Source organism: Cervus elaphus, chromosome 4, assembly GCF_910594005.1.
Source record: "Cervus elaphus chromosome 4, mCerEla1.1, whole genome shotgun sequence".
NCBI lineage: Eukaryota > Metazoa > Chordata > Mammalia > Artiodactyla > Cervidae > Cervus > Cervus elaphus.
Window position 1 is genome coordinate 12022130 of NC_057818.1, and position 15027 is coordinate 12037156.

Genomic DNA, 15027 nt, shown 5'->3' on the forward strand with positions numbered 1-15027 from the left:
GACTTCCCAATACAAAAGCCCCTCAAATCCTTGTCAACACAGCACTCCCTCAGATCCTTCCCGATAGGGCAGCTCTCGTGAACTCTCCAAAATACAGCAGCCCCTAAACTTCTTCTAAACACAAGGCCCTCAGAATCTTTCTCAACCCAGCAGTCCTTCAGATCCTTCCCAACACAGAAAGCCCCCAGAATCCTTCTGAACACAGAAGCCCTCCTCCAGATCCGTCTCAACACAACAGCCCCCTAATCCTTCTCACACGATAGCCCTCAGGATCCACCTAAATTGCAGCATGTCAGAACCTTCCCAGCATGGCAGTCCCTCAGAATCCTTCCAAATACTGCAGGCCCTTTGTATTCTTCTCAACAGACAGAACCTCAGAATCCTTCTCAACATGCAGTTTTTCAAAATAATTTTCATCATAGCTGCTCTCAGAATCCTTCCCAACACAGCAGTCCCACAGAATCCTCTCAATATGTCAGCCTCTCACTTCCTTCTCCAAAAGCAACCATTCACAATCCTCAATACAGGTGCCCCTCAAAATCATTTTCAACATGGCAGTCCCTCAGTGTGTTAAATCACTCAGTCATGTCTGGCTCTATCCGACCCATGGACTGTAGCCCACCAGGTTCCTCTGTCCATGGGATTTTCCAGGCAAGACTACTGGAGTGGGTTGCCATTTCCTTCTCCAGATCTTCCCAACCCAGGGATAAACAAACATCTCAATATGGCAGCACCTTAGATCCTTCCCAATGCTGTAGCCATTCAAAAAACGTTCTGAACACAGAAGTCCCTCAGAACCATCTCAGTAAGGCAGCCGCTAAGATTCTTCTCAACACAGAGGCCCTCAGAATCCCACCCAACAGGACATCCCCTAAGATTCTTTTCAGCACTGCATGCCGTCTGAACACTTCTCAACAAGGTAGCAGCTAGGAATTCTCAATATCACAGTCCCTCAGAATCCTTCCCCAAACTGCAGGCATTCAAATCATCCTCAGGAGGAGGATTTGAATCAGCATCTTTTCAATATGACAGCCCCTCAGAACCCTTCCCAATACTGTAGCACCTCAGAATCCTTCTCAACACAGCAGCCCCTAACAAAGAGGCCATCAGAACCCATCTCACAAGACATCCCTTCTGAACTGTCCTCAACATGGTAGCCCCTAAGATACTTCTCAACACAAAAGCCCTCAGAATTCTTGTGACACAACTGACCATCAGAATCCTTCCAAACATGGTAGCCACTAAGAATTCTCATCAACACAGCAGTCCCCAAGATTCTTCTCAACACAGCAACCCTTAGAATCCTTCTCAAAATGACAGCCCGTAGGAATCCATCTAAACAAAGCAGCCTCTAAGAATCCTTCCCAACATGGCAGTTCCTCAGATTGTTCTCAGAATCCTTCTCAACACAGCAGCCCCTCAGGATCCTTGCCTATGTGACAGCCCACAGATCCTTCTAAACAATGCAGCCCTTTAGAGTCTTCCTCAATTCCACATCCCCTGAGAATCCTTCTCCACATGGCAGCACCTCAGAATTCGTCTCCTAAGAGCAGCACCACCAGCCGATCATAATTGAAACTTGACATAACCTCTACTGGCCACAACTTTGCACCCATTTACCCACTGAGAGGTTCAGATTTACCAACTTTTATTTTTTTGAGGGATGAGAGCACTTCCCACAACATGGGAGCTTTTAATTTCCAAAACCCCGCGTCGGGGGCCCTTTTTCATGGTTCAAGAGACAGAACAGACAAAACAAACAATAAAATAGACTGAGATTCATCATATCAGTAATTACATTCCAAGTAAAAGTCTAAAATATTCCAATTAAAACCCAAAACTGTCAAGATGATAAAAAAGCAAGACCTGACCATATGCTGTCTACAAGAAATGCATTTTAAAATTCCAAGCCATGGTTAGGTTCACAGTAAAAGAGTGGGAAGAGAAATTCTGTACAAACGCTAATCTTAAGGATGCTAGAGAGGCTATATTCATAGAAGAGAAGGCGGATATAATGACAAAGTAATTCAGAGACAAAAATGGAAATTTCATAATAAAAAGGCAATTCACAGAGTGTGCTTAATAACAAGAGTTTCAAAAACCATGAGCAAAAAATTCATAGGATTAAAGGGAAAAATAGACAAATCGGCAATCATAATCAGAAATTTTAACACTTTCTCTCTCAGAATCAAACAGAATAACTAGACCTCCCCACCCTGCTGCCCACTCCCCAAAAATCTGCAAAGCCATGGAAGGTCTGCCTACGCTCTGGATCATCTTGACATAATGGAGAGTTCTAAAACACTGCATTCAACAACCACAGAATACACACCCTTTGAGAGCTCAGTAAGGGACTTACTTCCCTGGTGCTCCAGTGGTTAACACTCCAAGCTCCCAATGCAGATGGCTCAGGGTTTAATCACTGTTCAGGGAACTAGATCCCACATGCCACAAATAAAGACCTTACTTGTCACAAAGAAGAGCCCACACGCCACAAGAAAGACCTGACGCAGCCAAATAAACAAATATTAAAAAAAAGAGGTCAACAAGACAGACTACACCTGAGCCACAGAATAGGTCTCAAATGCCACAACGACATACATGTGTTCTCTGACCATGATGCATTTGAGGGAGAAACCACAAGTGCATCAAGGAAACTCCCAAATCACTGGAAACTGAATCACACAATTCTAAACATCCCAAGGGTCAAAGAAGAAATCGTAGCAAAAATTAGCAAAGGTTTGAACGACATGAAAGTGAAACCAGAACATATCAAAATCAGTAAGACGCAGCCAAAGCAGTACTTAGAGGGAAACAGTTAGTGGGGGACTAGAGGCCAAGGGTGCGTGGGCCCAGAGTCTTCAAGGTCCCAAAACTCAAGGTGCTACTGGTTCTCACAGGGATGTCTTTGCAGTTGGTGCCACCTGCCATGTGTAAAATGAGTCCCCACGGGACACCCCAGCACAGCCCCCCGCCCCGACTTCTGCTGTACTGGTGATTACTTATCCTAGACCTCCCTTCCCTACAATGTTAGGAACTAGGGCTGGTCTCGGCCTCTGCTGCTCGCCCAGGGCCCAGCCCCACGTCCACGCCCTGCTCATCCACCAGGAGCCCTGAGCTCCACACTGGGGGTCACCTCGACTCCAGCGCAGGTACTCACACTTCTCCAGCTGGTCGCCGACCACCCTGAGGAAGGCCACGGAGATCATGAGCAGGTTGACAATGAAGCAGGCCTCACACAGCTTGCCGATGGCGGGGCCACACAGCACTCCGACCACGCCTTGGTAGGTAGCCTGGCCGCTGACGGAGGCAGCGTAGCCCAGGACGACCAGCCCGCTGATCAGGAAGACCAGGGAGACCTGCCAAACAGGACCACGGCGTTGGGCATGCCCACAGCTGCTCAGCCCACTCCCAGCGAGCCTCAGCTGCAGAGGCCCCGGCCTGACGAGCCACCAGCCCATTCCTCAAAACCAGAGTTACAAAGCAGGTGGAATCTAGAGGCCACGCTGGTCTAAATCTGTAAATCTGGGATCCATGCCAAACCACACCAGCTGGACAAATGAGGCTTTGGAAACCCAGAGTTTAAATGACTTTCCTAAGATCACACGGGTTGTGGGTGGAGAGCCCATAAGGCACGGTGGTTAGGAAGCAGGCATACTTGGGTTCAATTCCAACCCCGCCACTCACCCGCTCTGTGGCATGAGGCCAACCATCACTCTATTTTCCCATCCGTGAAACGGGGATGATACCATCTACCTTACTGGGGGCTTGTGAAGCATTTGGACCAAACAAAGCAATAATGCACTCAGTTCAGTGCCTGGCAGGTGGTACCTGCTCAAGACATGACGGTTGGGGACTGCCCTGTGGCCCGGTGGCTAAGACTCTGCGCTCCCCATGCAGGGCCCTGGGAACTGGATCCTACATGCCACAACTGAGAGTTCATAGGCCTCAACTAAAGAGGCTATGGGCCACAACTAAGACCCGGTGAAGCCAAATAAATAAGTATTTAACAACAAAAGAAATGGTCGTTGTTACTCTCCAGACTCCCTCTCCAGGGCTCTCCCTACTTTAGTTTAAATTTTTCCAACACTATGAAAACTTTTCAAACATCTAGGAAAATTGGAAGAATTTCACAATGAACACCATGTCCTCACCACCTAGATTCTACCAGGAGCAGGTCCCTGTGCTTGTTTTATCACATCTCTTACCATGTGTCCACATGTCCAACTAAACTGGAGGATACATTTCAAGGTAAGTTGTGGATATCAGTATACTCACCCCCAAAGATTTGGGCATGTGTGTCATTAATAGGAGTTTGATGTTTGTTTTTAGTCCTCTCTTGTAAGAAAAAATTTACACACCATGAAATGCACAGAGTCGTGAGTGCATCACTGGAAGGGGTACAACTAAGGCATATGTGTAACCTGAACCTCTACCAAGACACAGAACATCACATCCCTGAGTTCCCCTCCTGTTCCCATCCTAGATCCAGAAAAAAGCCACTCTAACGGTACTTTGCTTTTATATATTTTCCTATCTGGCTTCTTCCACTGAGCAGTAACACTGGGGAGGGCCAGCCCTGTCGGATGCATCAGTAGTTTATTCCTCTTTTTCTTCAGTGCTATTTCACTGGGTGGATAGAATCACTTGGCTGGTCCAGTCCCTTTTGCCAGACATCTGGGCTGTCCTTCATTTTGGCTGCTATGAACGAAGAGCTGAGCATTCTAGAACAAGTCATGCTGAGGACCCACGTTTCCTTCTCCTGGACACACACCTAGGAGTCGAATACGTGGGTGTCAGGGTAGACATGTGTTCAACTCTGGTAATTTCTTATAAACTGTTTCCAAATCATCATCTGTGCCACTCGACACCCACCCCCAGTGATGCACTTGAGCCCCGCTTGTCCACAGAGTTAAATGTTTTTGAGTCTCTCCAGGCTGGACCATTACCTGTGCCTAAGCTGGACCTGGTCTCCACACTCAGACCCCCTCCCACAGTTCTATGGAGGAGAAGGACGCAGCAGCAGCAAGGTGCTCAACCTAGAAGCCTGGGGAGAGCTAGGCTGGCCCCTCAGACATAGTTCGTGCCCTGGACTGCAGGCTTGTTCCTACTCCAGCAGCCTGAGGGCAACATCTAACTGGACCAAGTCAGAGAAACTTGGAAGTTCAGAGCCAGAAAGCACACACATGCTCCCTGCAGCCCCTGGACCTCTGTCCAAGATGGCTCCTCTGCCTGGAACTCCCTCCTGCCTCCAACCACTGCCCCTCACCTGGGAACTCCCTACCTCCTACCACCCCCACCCCCTGCCCCCAGGTCACCTCCTCCAGGAAGCTTCCCCACACTTCATCCCTGAGGTGGGCTCAACCCTCTGTTTCAGGCTCTGGCTGAGCGATGCCTTTTATGGGCACAATTTTTCTTATGGTGGGTTGAATCCCCTCAATAGTCTCCGGAACCTGTGAAAGGGACTTAGTGGCACCTGTCTTTGCAGGCACAGATAATGAAGATGAAAAGGGGTCTTTGCAGGTAAAATTAAGGACCTTGAGATGAGGTCGTTCTGGATGATCCAGTTCAGTTCAGTTCAGTCGCTCAGTTGTGTCCAACTCTTTGCAATCCCACGAATGGCAGCAAGCCAGGCCTCCCTGTCCATCACCAATTCCCGGAGTTTACTCAAACTCACGTCCATCTAGTCGGTGATACCATCCAGCCATCTCATCCTCTGTTGTCCCCTTCTCCTCCTGCTCCCAATCCCTCCCAGCATCAGGGTCTTTTCCAATGAGTCAACTCTTCGCATGAGGTGGCCAAAGTATTGGAGTTTCAGTTTCAGCATCAGTCCTTCCAACACCCAGGACTGATTGGGCCTCAAATCCAATGGCAAGTGTCCTTAGACAGAAAAGGAGGAGACACAGAGGAGCAGGCCAAGTGACGACGTGGCCACCAGTGAAGGAACAGCTGGAGCCCCAGGAGCTGGAGAGGGAGGAAGGACCTTCCGCTAGAGCCTTTGAGGGGACATGACTCTCCAGGACTGGGAGAGAATACACTTTGGTCAGTTTGTGGTCATTTGATCCAGGGGGCTGGTGCATACAGTGTGGGGATCCTTGGAGATCACTACCAGACTCTAAGCTCCATGGAGACTGGGATCGTGTCTTTTAGCTTACATTCAGCCCCCAGGAGAAAACCCAGTACATAGCAGGCACTAGTAAATATTGTGGACCAAAGGAAGTGAAGGGGGCCAGACTGAGCCTCGGCCAGTGGAGGTGCGTCTCTCCTAACACAGTGAGCTGACCACACAGGACTGGGTGACCCTCAAGAGGGTCCCTAAGCCTCTGAGCAGCCAGTTGGCAAAAGCCCCTGGCCAGGCTGCCTGTCTCTTTGGAGCCGAGGAAGACCCAGGCTCATTAATTTCATTAATCCTCCAATGCTAATGGAGCCATTAGAGACCTAAAATCTCACACCACTAGCCTCCCAGTGGCAGGGATGTTTAAACATTCTGCCAATCCAAGAGGGGGCAGAACTGTCTGGTGAAGAGGGAGAGACAGGAAATGGGGTGGGGGAAGGGTGAGCTGTTCACCAGCCTGACCTTTTCCCTTGTGGGGAGTTTCCATTTATTCCTATTTGGGGTCCCCTTTCCTCAAGTCTGCCTGCTCGGGGCAGGAGCTTTAGACCATCCTGGGCCAACGGCAAGCCACCCCAGCAGCACCCGTGTCACCAGGGAGGCCCACCCAGAGTCAGCATCTGCAGGCCTGGAGGTGCTGGGAGACCCCACCCGGAGCCTGGGGAGCGAGTAGGGCGCCTGTCTGCCTCAGCCCAGCCCGTCTGTGCCTGACATGGATCCCCATGCCAGCCCCACCCGCTCCATCACCGACCCTCTGTGGCTGGAGGTCGGGCTCCCTGTTCGGGGACAGCAAACAGCCTTGTTGCCCATCACGTGCACCCACACAAGCTGGGGCTCAGTGCCGCCTTGGAGGGGGCTTCTCAGCTTCCACCATTCCCAAAGAGGTCACCCCACCCCCTCCCCATCACACTGTCCACCATTTCATTTGACCTCCTGAATCTTATCCAAGCTCCCCCTTACAGCAAGCTTCAGGAGGACAGAGCCTGCACGGTCCAGAAGGGCGCTGGGCCAGCGCGGGGGCGGCACGAGCTACTGGACACCACGCAGGGTGGTGTTTGGCAGCTTCCAGAAGGATCAGAAAGGCCCAACGGAGCCCTTATCAGCGGCTGCCAGGAAAAAGCCTTTGACATGATGTCCGTCAAAGAGCTCATCAGGAAACGCCTGATTCCTATCAGCTAATAAAATGAAGCTGTGCTAACCAGCAGCTCTTCTCTGCTGAGGACGGTCAGTCCCTAGAACTTTCTGGAAAGGGAGGGAGTTCGGGCTCCACACGCAGCAGTGGCCAAACACCCCTGACACTGCGCAGGCTGGGGGCTCACGGCAAGTCAGTCCTGCTCTGCCCACGGGATTTGGGCTTTAGCTGTGGAGCTAAAGACAGGCAGTGGCTCAGCTCACAGGCCGGGTTCGTTGGCTGCAGGTGCTACCCTCCCCAACGCGTCCCCCCAAGCCCCACCTGGCCGCGTGGCCCTCAGCTCCAAGGATGCTCATGGCCCGGGTCTACAGGTTTACACCGGGATTTTCCGTTCTCCCCCATGAGCCGAGGGACAAAAAACCAAAACACAGGAGTGTTTGCTCTACAAAAGCAATGCCTAGGGCTCCGCCTGGAAAAATAAAATTCAGCTCCCACCTGCTCCCAAAGACCACCCTCCCCCGCCCCTCCCCGTGAAACAGCCCCCGACAACTTACCAGCTCCACGAGGAAAGCGGGGGCCACTCCCCCCGCCTTGTGGAAGGCCCACGGAAAGTTGAGCAGGCCAGCACCCAGCGCAGACTTAAGGAGGATGAAGACGGCGCCCAGCGAGGACAGGCCAGGGCCTGTGGCCGTGGGGACCGGCTTTTCTGAAAGGCCTCCGCCTCCTGGGGTCTGCCCCTCCATGGCTGGAAGCAGAGTGGGGAGGGGGGTCGTCTCGGTACCTCCTCCCTGGTTCTCGGCACCCTTCTCCAGCTGGGAGGGGTCTTTCCTCCACTGAGCTAGGGCATCCGTCGCAACCACCCCGGCCTCTATCGCTTTCCGAGCCTCTGATCCCCTTTCAAGAGCCTTACGCACCCACCTGCCCTGTAACTCCTGGTCCTCATGCCTTCCCCTCAACAAATGTTTCCCCCCAACTTTTACCCCTGTTCATGGGCACTCCTGCCACCGGGGCCGCCCCCTCCCCTTTCTCTTCCAACCCCCAAACTCCTCCCTCTATCATTCTTTTCACCCATCCCCCTGCCTCCAGCATCTGGTCCTTACCACCAAGTCCAGTCTTCACGGAGACCAGCAGTCCTGGGCCATCGGGTATGGGATTCAGGCTCACTCCAGAGGACCCGGAGGGGTGGGCAAATGAGTCAGGAATCGGGGGGGCCCTAGACAGCACGGCTGAGGGTCACAACCCCAAACCTAGGAGGATGTGACCAAGAGGTCAGACCATCTGTCCCAAGAACTTGCAGCTTCTGAGGCTGCTGGTCTGAGCAGGGGAGGAGAGGAGGCTTAAGAAGCACTGGGGCGGGGCTTTCCCTGAGCCCCGGGTCAGGGGAGCTGGCTGATCTCACCCAGCGACCTAGGCCGGGGGCCCAAGGCCTCCTACCAGGACACCTCTCCAGGCCCCCTTCTGTCACCTGCTAGGGACTCCGTGCCTGGCTACCCAGCTACAGAAAGGGGTCTGTCTGCCCTCCTCACAGGAGGGCTGGAGATTCACATAGGCAAAGGCCCAGGAGTTTCACCGCGTGGCTCCACAGATTAATGAGCCCTCAAATCACCTGGAGGTGGGTTAAGAGGCCAGAGCCAACCCGCTAACCCTGCTCTGGGTGAGCAGTGTGCTGGGGGTCCCTGGACCACATTTTGAGTAGAGGCCACCTCTCCGACCTGATACAGTCAGCTTAGATACAGGCAGAATACAGGAAACAGTTCCTATCTGGAAAACACAGGCCCGTGAAGGTCAGATCTTGAATTCAGAGGTGAACTTGTCTGTTTCCAGCACCCAGGCTCAAATCCCCTCGAGAGTGTGTTAAAGCACGGGCCGTGGGGTCCCTCCGTGGCATTGCTGACTCGGGGGTACGGAAGCCCTTCCTGGGAACTGATGCTTTAAGTTAAACGTCTTCAGCGCCTCCCTCAGTCCAAGTGTCTGCAGAGATGGGCACCAAAGGCGTGTCTCGCGTAGGCTCAAGCCCACGACGGTGCCCCCTCGCTGCAGCGGCTCCGCTTGGTCTGCTGAGTGGCGGGTGAGTCTGCAGGTGCCACGGGACGGGAGCCAGAGCCGGCCGGCATCTGGGCCGTAGAGCCGCGGCCCCCACGTGCACAGTCTCACCGGGACCCGGGCCTTGCAGGGCTTACCGGACGGCTCCTGGAGTCCTCTTGCCCAACCGCGAGGGCTGTCGCCATGGTCTGTACGGAGCAGGGCTCCCCTGAGGTGGGGCAAGTGGCTCGAAACGCGACTGCTGACCAGTGCCAGAGCTGGGAATCAGCCCCGAGTGTCCCCTCAAAGCGAACGGTGTCACACTGCCACCCCCCTCGTCCCTGTCCAGATTCCAAAGGTGCCCGAATGGGAATGGATGAGTAAGGGCGGGGATGAATGGGTGAGAGGGTGGCAGGACACGGTGGGGGTGGGGGAGAGGCTGGGGTGCCCAGTCCCTCCCAAAATCACATGGCTCAGCCCTCCCCCTCCACCACCCCAGGCAGTGAAGATCAAGGGCCCTCACAGCGGCCTGGCTTTGTACTCCTTAATCTGGGCAGGCTTTGTACTCCTTAATGTGGGCTCAGGGCTCCGGGGCACCTCCCTGTCCCGCCTGGGTCCCTCATTAGCTGCCCATTAACGTGCATGACTTAGAAATTGGCCACTGGGCTGTGAAATTCCACTCAATGGGGAAAGCCTCTAATCTGAGGGGCTTTGATATGCCCTCTGCCGAATCCCAGGGCTGCGTGACCTTTCTCGGGGAGGAGAGGCACCCCTGGGGCCCGTCTGTGTGGGCGGGCGGCTCTGGTGGTACAAGGGGCTCAGCCCAGCACCCCGCGCACGGCCCCACATCGCCCCCCAGGGGAGCACCCGGCCAGGGACGTTCCCGGGTCCCTCCTTTCCATCTCCACAGGTACTGGTCACCTGGCAGGGTTCAAACTTAAGGGAAAAGTGACTTCAGCTCATTTCCACGAACTTTTGTGCTCACACCCTTCAGAAAATTCTGGAAGACAGATGGGCAGGTCTCAGGAACCTGAGGGCCTGGGACTGTGATCCACGCCTCACAGGGGTCACCTGCAGAGTGGTGGGAACAGCCCCTCCTACCCTGAGAACAGGGACACAGGAGAGGTCAGAGGGCAGAGAGACAAGGCTGACAGAAGCAGAGGGTGGATTGGTGCACACTGGAGGTGAGGAGGTGCCTCGAGAAGCCGGGACAGGCCAGGAAGCCAATTCTGCCCTGGAGCCCTCCTAGGGAACCAACCGCATTTTAGTTCCACGAAGCTGATTTGGACTTACAAGCTCCAGGACTGCAGGGAATAAATGTGTCAGTGCTTCCTGGTAACTTGTGACGGCAGCAGTGGGAAACAAATACAGCCAGCACCACGAGTTCTGATGGTCGGCACTTCTCAGGGCTGGAGGCCCATGGTCCACCCACCCCGGCTCTGGGCCTTTTGTAAGTAGCAGGTCAGAGACGGGGGCTTCCAGACGACACTCGGCCCACAGCATTGGCCTTGCTGTCCCCTCCCCCTATGAAAGGGATGGACCCCTGAGCTACGATCCAGAGTCCCGCTCTGGCTAAAGGAAAACTGTGCCTTGGCATTTGAAAGTGAGAAATATCTTCAAACAGCTTTAATATCAACCTTCCTCCACCCACTGCATCCATAGGAAGAGTCCCCAGGTGTCAGCAGCCAGACCGGAGGCTGAGTCACAGGGCAGTGGGCCTCAGTTCAGTTCAGTCGCTCAGTCATGTACAACTCTTTGCGACCCCATGGACTGCAGCACACCAGGCCTCCCTGTCCATCACCAACTCCCAGAGCTTGCTGAAACTCATGTCCATCGAGTCGGTGATGCCATCCAACCATCTCATCCTCTGTCATCCCCTTCTCCTGCCTTCAATCTTTCCCAGCCTCAAGGTCTTTTCCAATGAGGCAGTTCTTCGCATCAGGTAGCCAAAGTATTGGAGCTTCAGCTTTAGCATCAGTCCTTCCAATGAATATTCAGGACTGGTCCCTTTCAGGAAATTGACTGGGTTGATCTCCTAGGGACTCTCAAGAGTCTTCTCCAACACCACAGTTCAAAAGCATCAATTCTTCGGTGCTCAGCTTTCTTTATAGTCCAGCTCTCACATCCATACATGACTGCTGGAAAAACGTTAGCTTTGACTAGACAGACCTTTGTTGGCAAAGTAATGTCTCTGCTTTTTAATATGCTGTCTAGGTTGGTCACAGTTTTTCTTCCAAGGAGCAGGCGTCTTTTAATTTCATGGCTCCAGTCACCATCTGCAGTGATTCTGGAGCCCAAAAATATAAAGTCTATCACTGTTTTCATTGTTTCTGTATCTATTTGCTGTGAAGTGATGGGACTGAATGCCATGATCTTAAGTTTTCTGAATGTTGAGTTTTAAACCAACTTTTTCACTCTCCTCTTTCACTTTTATCAAGAGGCTCTTTACTTCTTCGCTTTCTACCATAAGGGTGGTGTCATCTGTGTATCTGAGGTTATTGATATTTCTCTCAGCAATCTTGATTCCAGCTTGTGTTTCATCCGGCCTGGCATTTTGCATGATGTACTCTGCCTAAAAGTTAAATAAGCAGGATGACAATATACAGCCTTGACATACTCCTTTCCCGATTTGGAACTAATCTATTGTTCCATGCTCAGTTCTAACTGTTGCTTCTTGAGCTGTATACAGATTTCTCAGGAGGCAGGTCAGGTGGTCTGGTATTCCCATCTCTTTAAGAATTTTCCAGTTTGTTGTGATCCACACAGTCAAAGGCTTTGTCGTAGTCAATAAAGCAGATGTTTTTCTGGAACTCTTGTGTTTTTTTGATGATCCAATGGATGTTGGTAATTTGATCTCTGGTTCCTCTGCACTTTCTAAATCCAGCTTGAACATCTGGAAGTTCACAGTTCACATACTGTTGAAGCCTGGCTTGGAGAATTTTGAGCATTACTTTGCTAACGTGCGAGTGTAGGGTAGTTTGGACATTTTTTGGCACTGCCTTTCTTTGGGATGGGAATGAAAACTGACCTTTTCCCGTCCTGTGGCCACTGCTGAGTTTTCCAAATTTGCTGACATATTGAGTGCAACACTTTAACAGCATCATGTTTTAGGATTTGAAATAGCTCAACTGGAATTCCATCACCTCCACTAGCTTTGTTCATAGTGATGCTTCCTAAGGCCCACTTGACTTTACATTACAGGATGTCTGGCTCTAGGTGAGTGATCACACCACAATGGTCAGACATGGACACATGTCTGTGTCCCTGTTTATCTTAGGGACCCCTTAAGGCAGATTTCTAGGCTCTTCCCAAGGAGCATACAAGGCCCAGGGATCTCTGCCTGCACTGCTCTCGTGTTACCAGCAAATTAAAACAACATCCTCTTACAGTAACATCCTCTTAATAGCACCACCCACCGGGGGGAAAAAATTGAGTTTTTCCCTCTGGAAACTTCTACTTACTCTACATGTGACAGTCTTAACTCACTTCATCTTGGAGCCAGTAAACATTAGGTAGCACCCCCAGTATTACCAGCAAGCAGGCAGCCTTCCCACCATTAGAAGCAATCTGGCATTGGGGGCTCAGAGCTCAGGCCCAGGCCAGATCTGGGTTGGAAGGCTGGCCCCCCTCAGCTGAGAAACGGTGGTTGGGGTATCACAGGATGACTGAGACTACCCGCCCAGACCCCTTAATGCACGCAAAACATCCCCAAGGCTAGGCCAGCGGTGCGTCAGCAGAGGCAGCACCACCGTTCCAGGCGGGCTCACTGAGCACAGGCTTGTTCTGGTGGGAGGGCCTCAGGGTCCTTGTGCCCGGGCACCAGAGGCTAGGTGGTGCAGGGAAGACCCCAGACCCGGGTGCCAACACAGGGAAGGGCTGAGGAAACGCTGTTCACCCCACTTCTGGCCCCTCTCCACATAGTCAGGATGCTGCCTGGCTGGGTGAGCATGGTTAGGGACCAGCCCTGGGGCCAACCTCCATGCTCAGCTCCTGGGAGACCCCAGGGCCCTCGAGAACTCCCACAACTATCTATAGCTGTGCTGGGGCACCTGCTCCTGCTTTTGGTTTTAAAAGACACGGAGCCATTCCCTAGAACAATGAGAGTCCGCTCCGCACACACACGGGGACTCTTCCAAACAGTGAGTAGGCCTTGGGCACGTGTGTCACCAGGAAGAAAACCACCGTCAGCCAGGGGACACAACTGAGTGCTGCCTCTGCATCAGGCCCAGGGCTGGATGACATCAGACAAGGCCCACCAGCAGGAAGTGGCTGGTCTGGGTCTACAGCCAGGGCCCTGGCATGTTCCTCCCAGGTGGACCTGGTATCCCACAACCCCCGACGGGTCTCTCCCTGGGACAGGGTGGCACACAGCAGATGCCATCGAGTGGTCCTGCAGAGACTCCCCCCATCTGTGCATGCTCACCCTGCTGAAGCCCTCTCTCCAGCTCCATCTCCGGGGGGAATGGGAGAGCTCTGCAGGGCCCTCAGCAATGTCTCCAAGTCCTCAAAGCAACAGCAGCCACGGAACACGGTTCAAAGTTGCAAGGTTACCACTGTGACCTGCCAAGGGTGACATGTGGCAGGGAGAGTTGGGCATTGGTGGCTCCTCCCTCGTCTGGGGTCCCTCTCTCCCCGGGACCTCACCCCACACAACCTGACCCCACACAACCTCTGCCCTTTTCCGTCAGCCTGTCCTCACCTGTCATCTGAAAGCTGATGTCTGGGCCAGCTGAAGGACAGGAAACAGACTATACAAGCAGGGGTTAAAAATTAACAGGCTACCCTGGATGAGGCAATGGTTTCTCAGAAATGGACCCTGACAGATAAAATGAACTTCATCAAAATGAAAAACTCAGGCCCGTAAGGATACCATTAGGAAACTAAAAAGATAATCGACAGAATGAGAGAAACTATTTTCAAGTCATGTATCTCATAAGGGACTTTCATCTGAAATATATAAAGAACTCTTACAAGTCAATGATAAAGACAACTCAAAAAATGGACACAGCACTGAAACGGACATTTCTCCAAAGACAGAAAAATGGCCAATGAACACATGAAAAGATGCTCAACAACACTAATCTTTAGGGAAATGCAAGTCAAACCACAATGAGCCATCAGTTCACATCCCCTGGGGCACAACTGTCAAAAAGACCGGTAACAGCATGTGTTGGAGAGAAGGTGAAGCTGTGACCCTCATACACTGCTGGCAGGAACTACTGATAAAACAGTGCTTTGGAAAGAGAGCTTGGTGGTTCCTCAAAAAATGAAGCATAAAGCTACAGGATTTTACTCTTCGGTGTCATCCCAACAGAAATGAAAACTTATGTTCACACCAAAAATGGTACCCGCATGCTCAAAGCAAGACTATTCACAACAGATAAAAAGTGGAAGCAGCTCAGAGGTCCATCAAGTGAGGATAAACAAACTAAGATGTGTCCACATGACAGAGTGTTACTGAGGTCTAGAAAGGAGTGAAGTACTGAGACAGCTATGACATGGACAAACCACTAAAACACACTCCGTGGAAGCAGCTAGTCCCCAAAGGCCATGTATTACATGACGCTGTTTACATGCAACGTTCAGAACAGGTGAATTCATAGAGACAGCACATCAGGGCCGACCTGGGGCAGTGGGGGAGGCGACAGAGGCTGACTTGCTACTGTGTACAAGGGTTCTTTTGGAGGTGATGAAAATGTTCTGGAATTACAGCAATAATGGTGCACGAACTTGTGAATATACTAAAACCCACAGAACTGTA

General features: G+C 52.1%; 1 protein-coding gene across 1 annotated transcript in view; it reads right to left on the reverse strand.

Annotated features, from left to right (window-relative positions):
• Positions 1 to 8366, reverse strand: part of SLC38A8 (solute carrier family 38 member 8) — a 39541-nt gene extending 31175 nt beyond the window's left edge. The window contains exons 1-3 of the mRNA XM_043897440.1: positions 8345 to 8366; positions 7799 to 7989; positions 3161 to 3359 (exon numbers count right to left, since the gene is read on the reverse strand). Coding sequence (XP_043753375.1) covers positions 3161 to 3359; positions 7799 to 7987 — 388 coding nt within the window. The 5' untranslated portion in view covers positions 7988 to 7989; positions 8345 to 8366. The remainder of the gene's footprint in view (positions 1 to 3160; positions 3360 to 7798; positions 7990 to 8344) is intronic.
• Positions 8367 to 15027: the final 6661 nt, after the last annotated feature.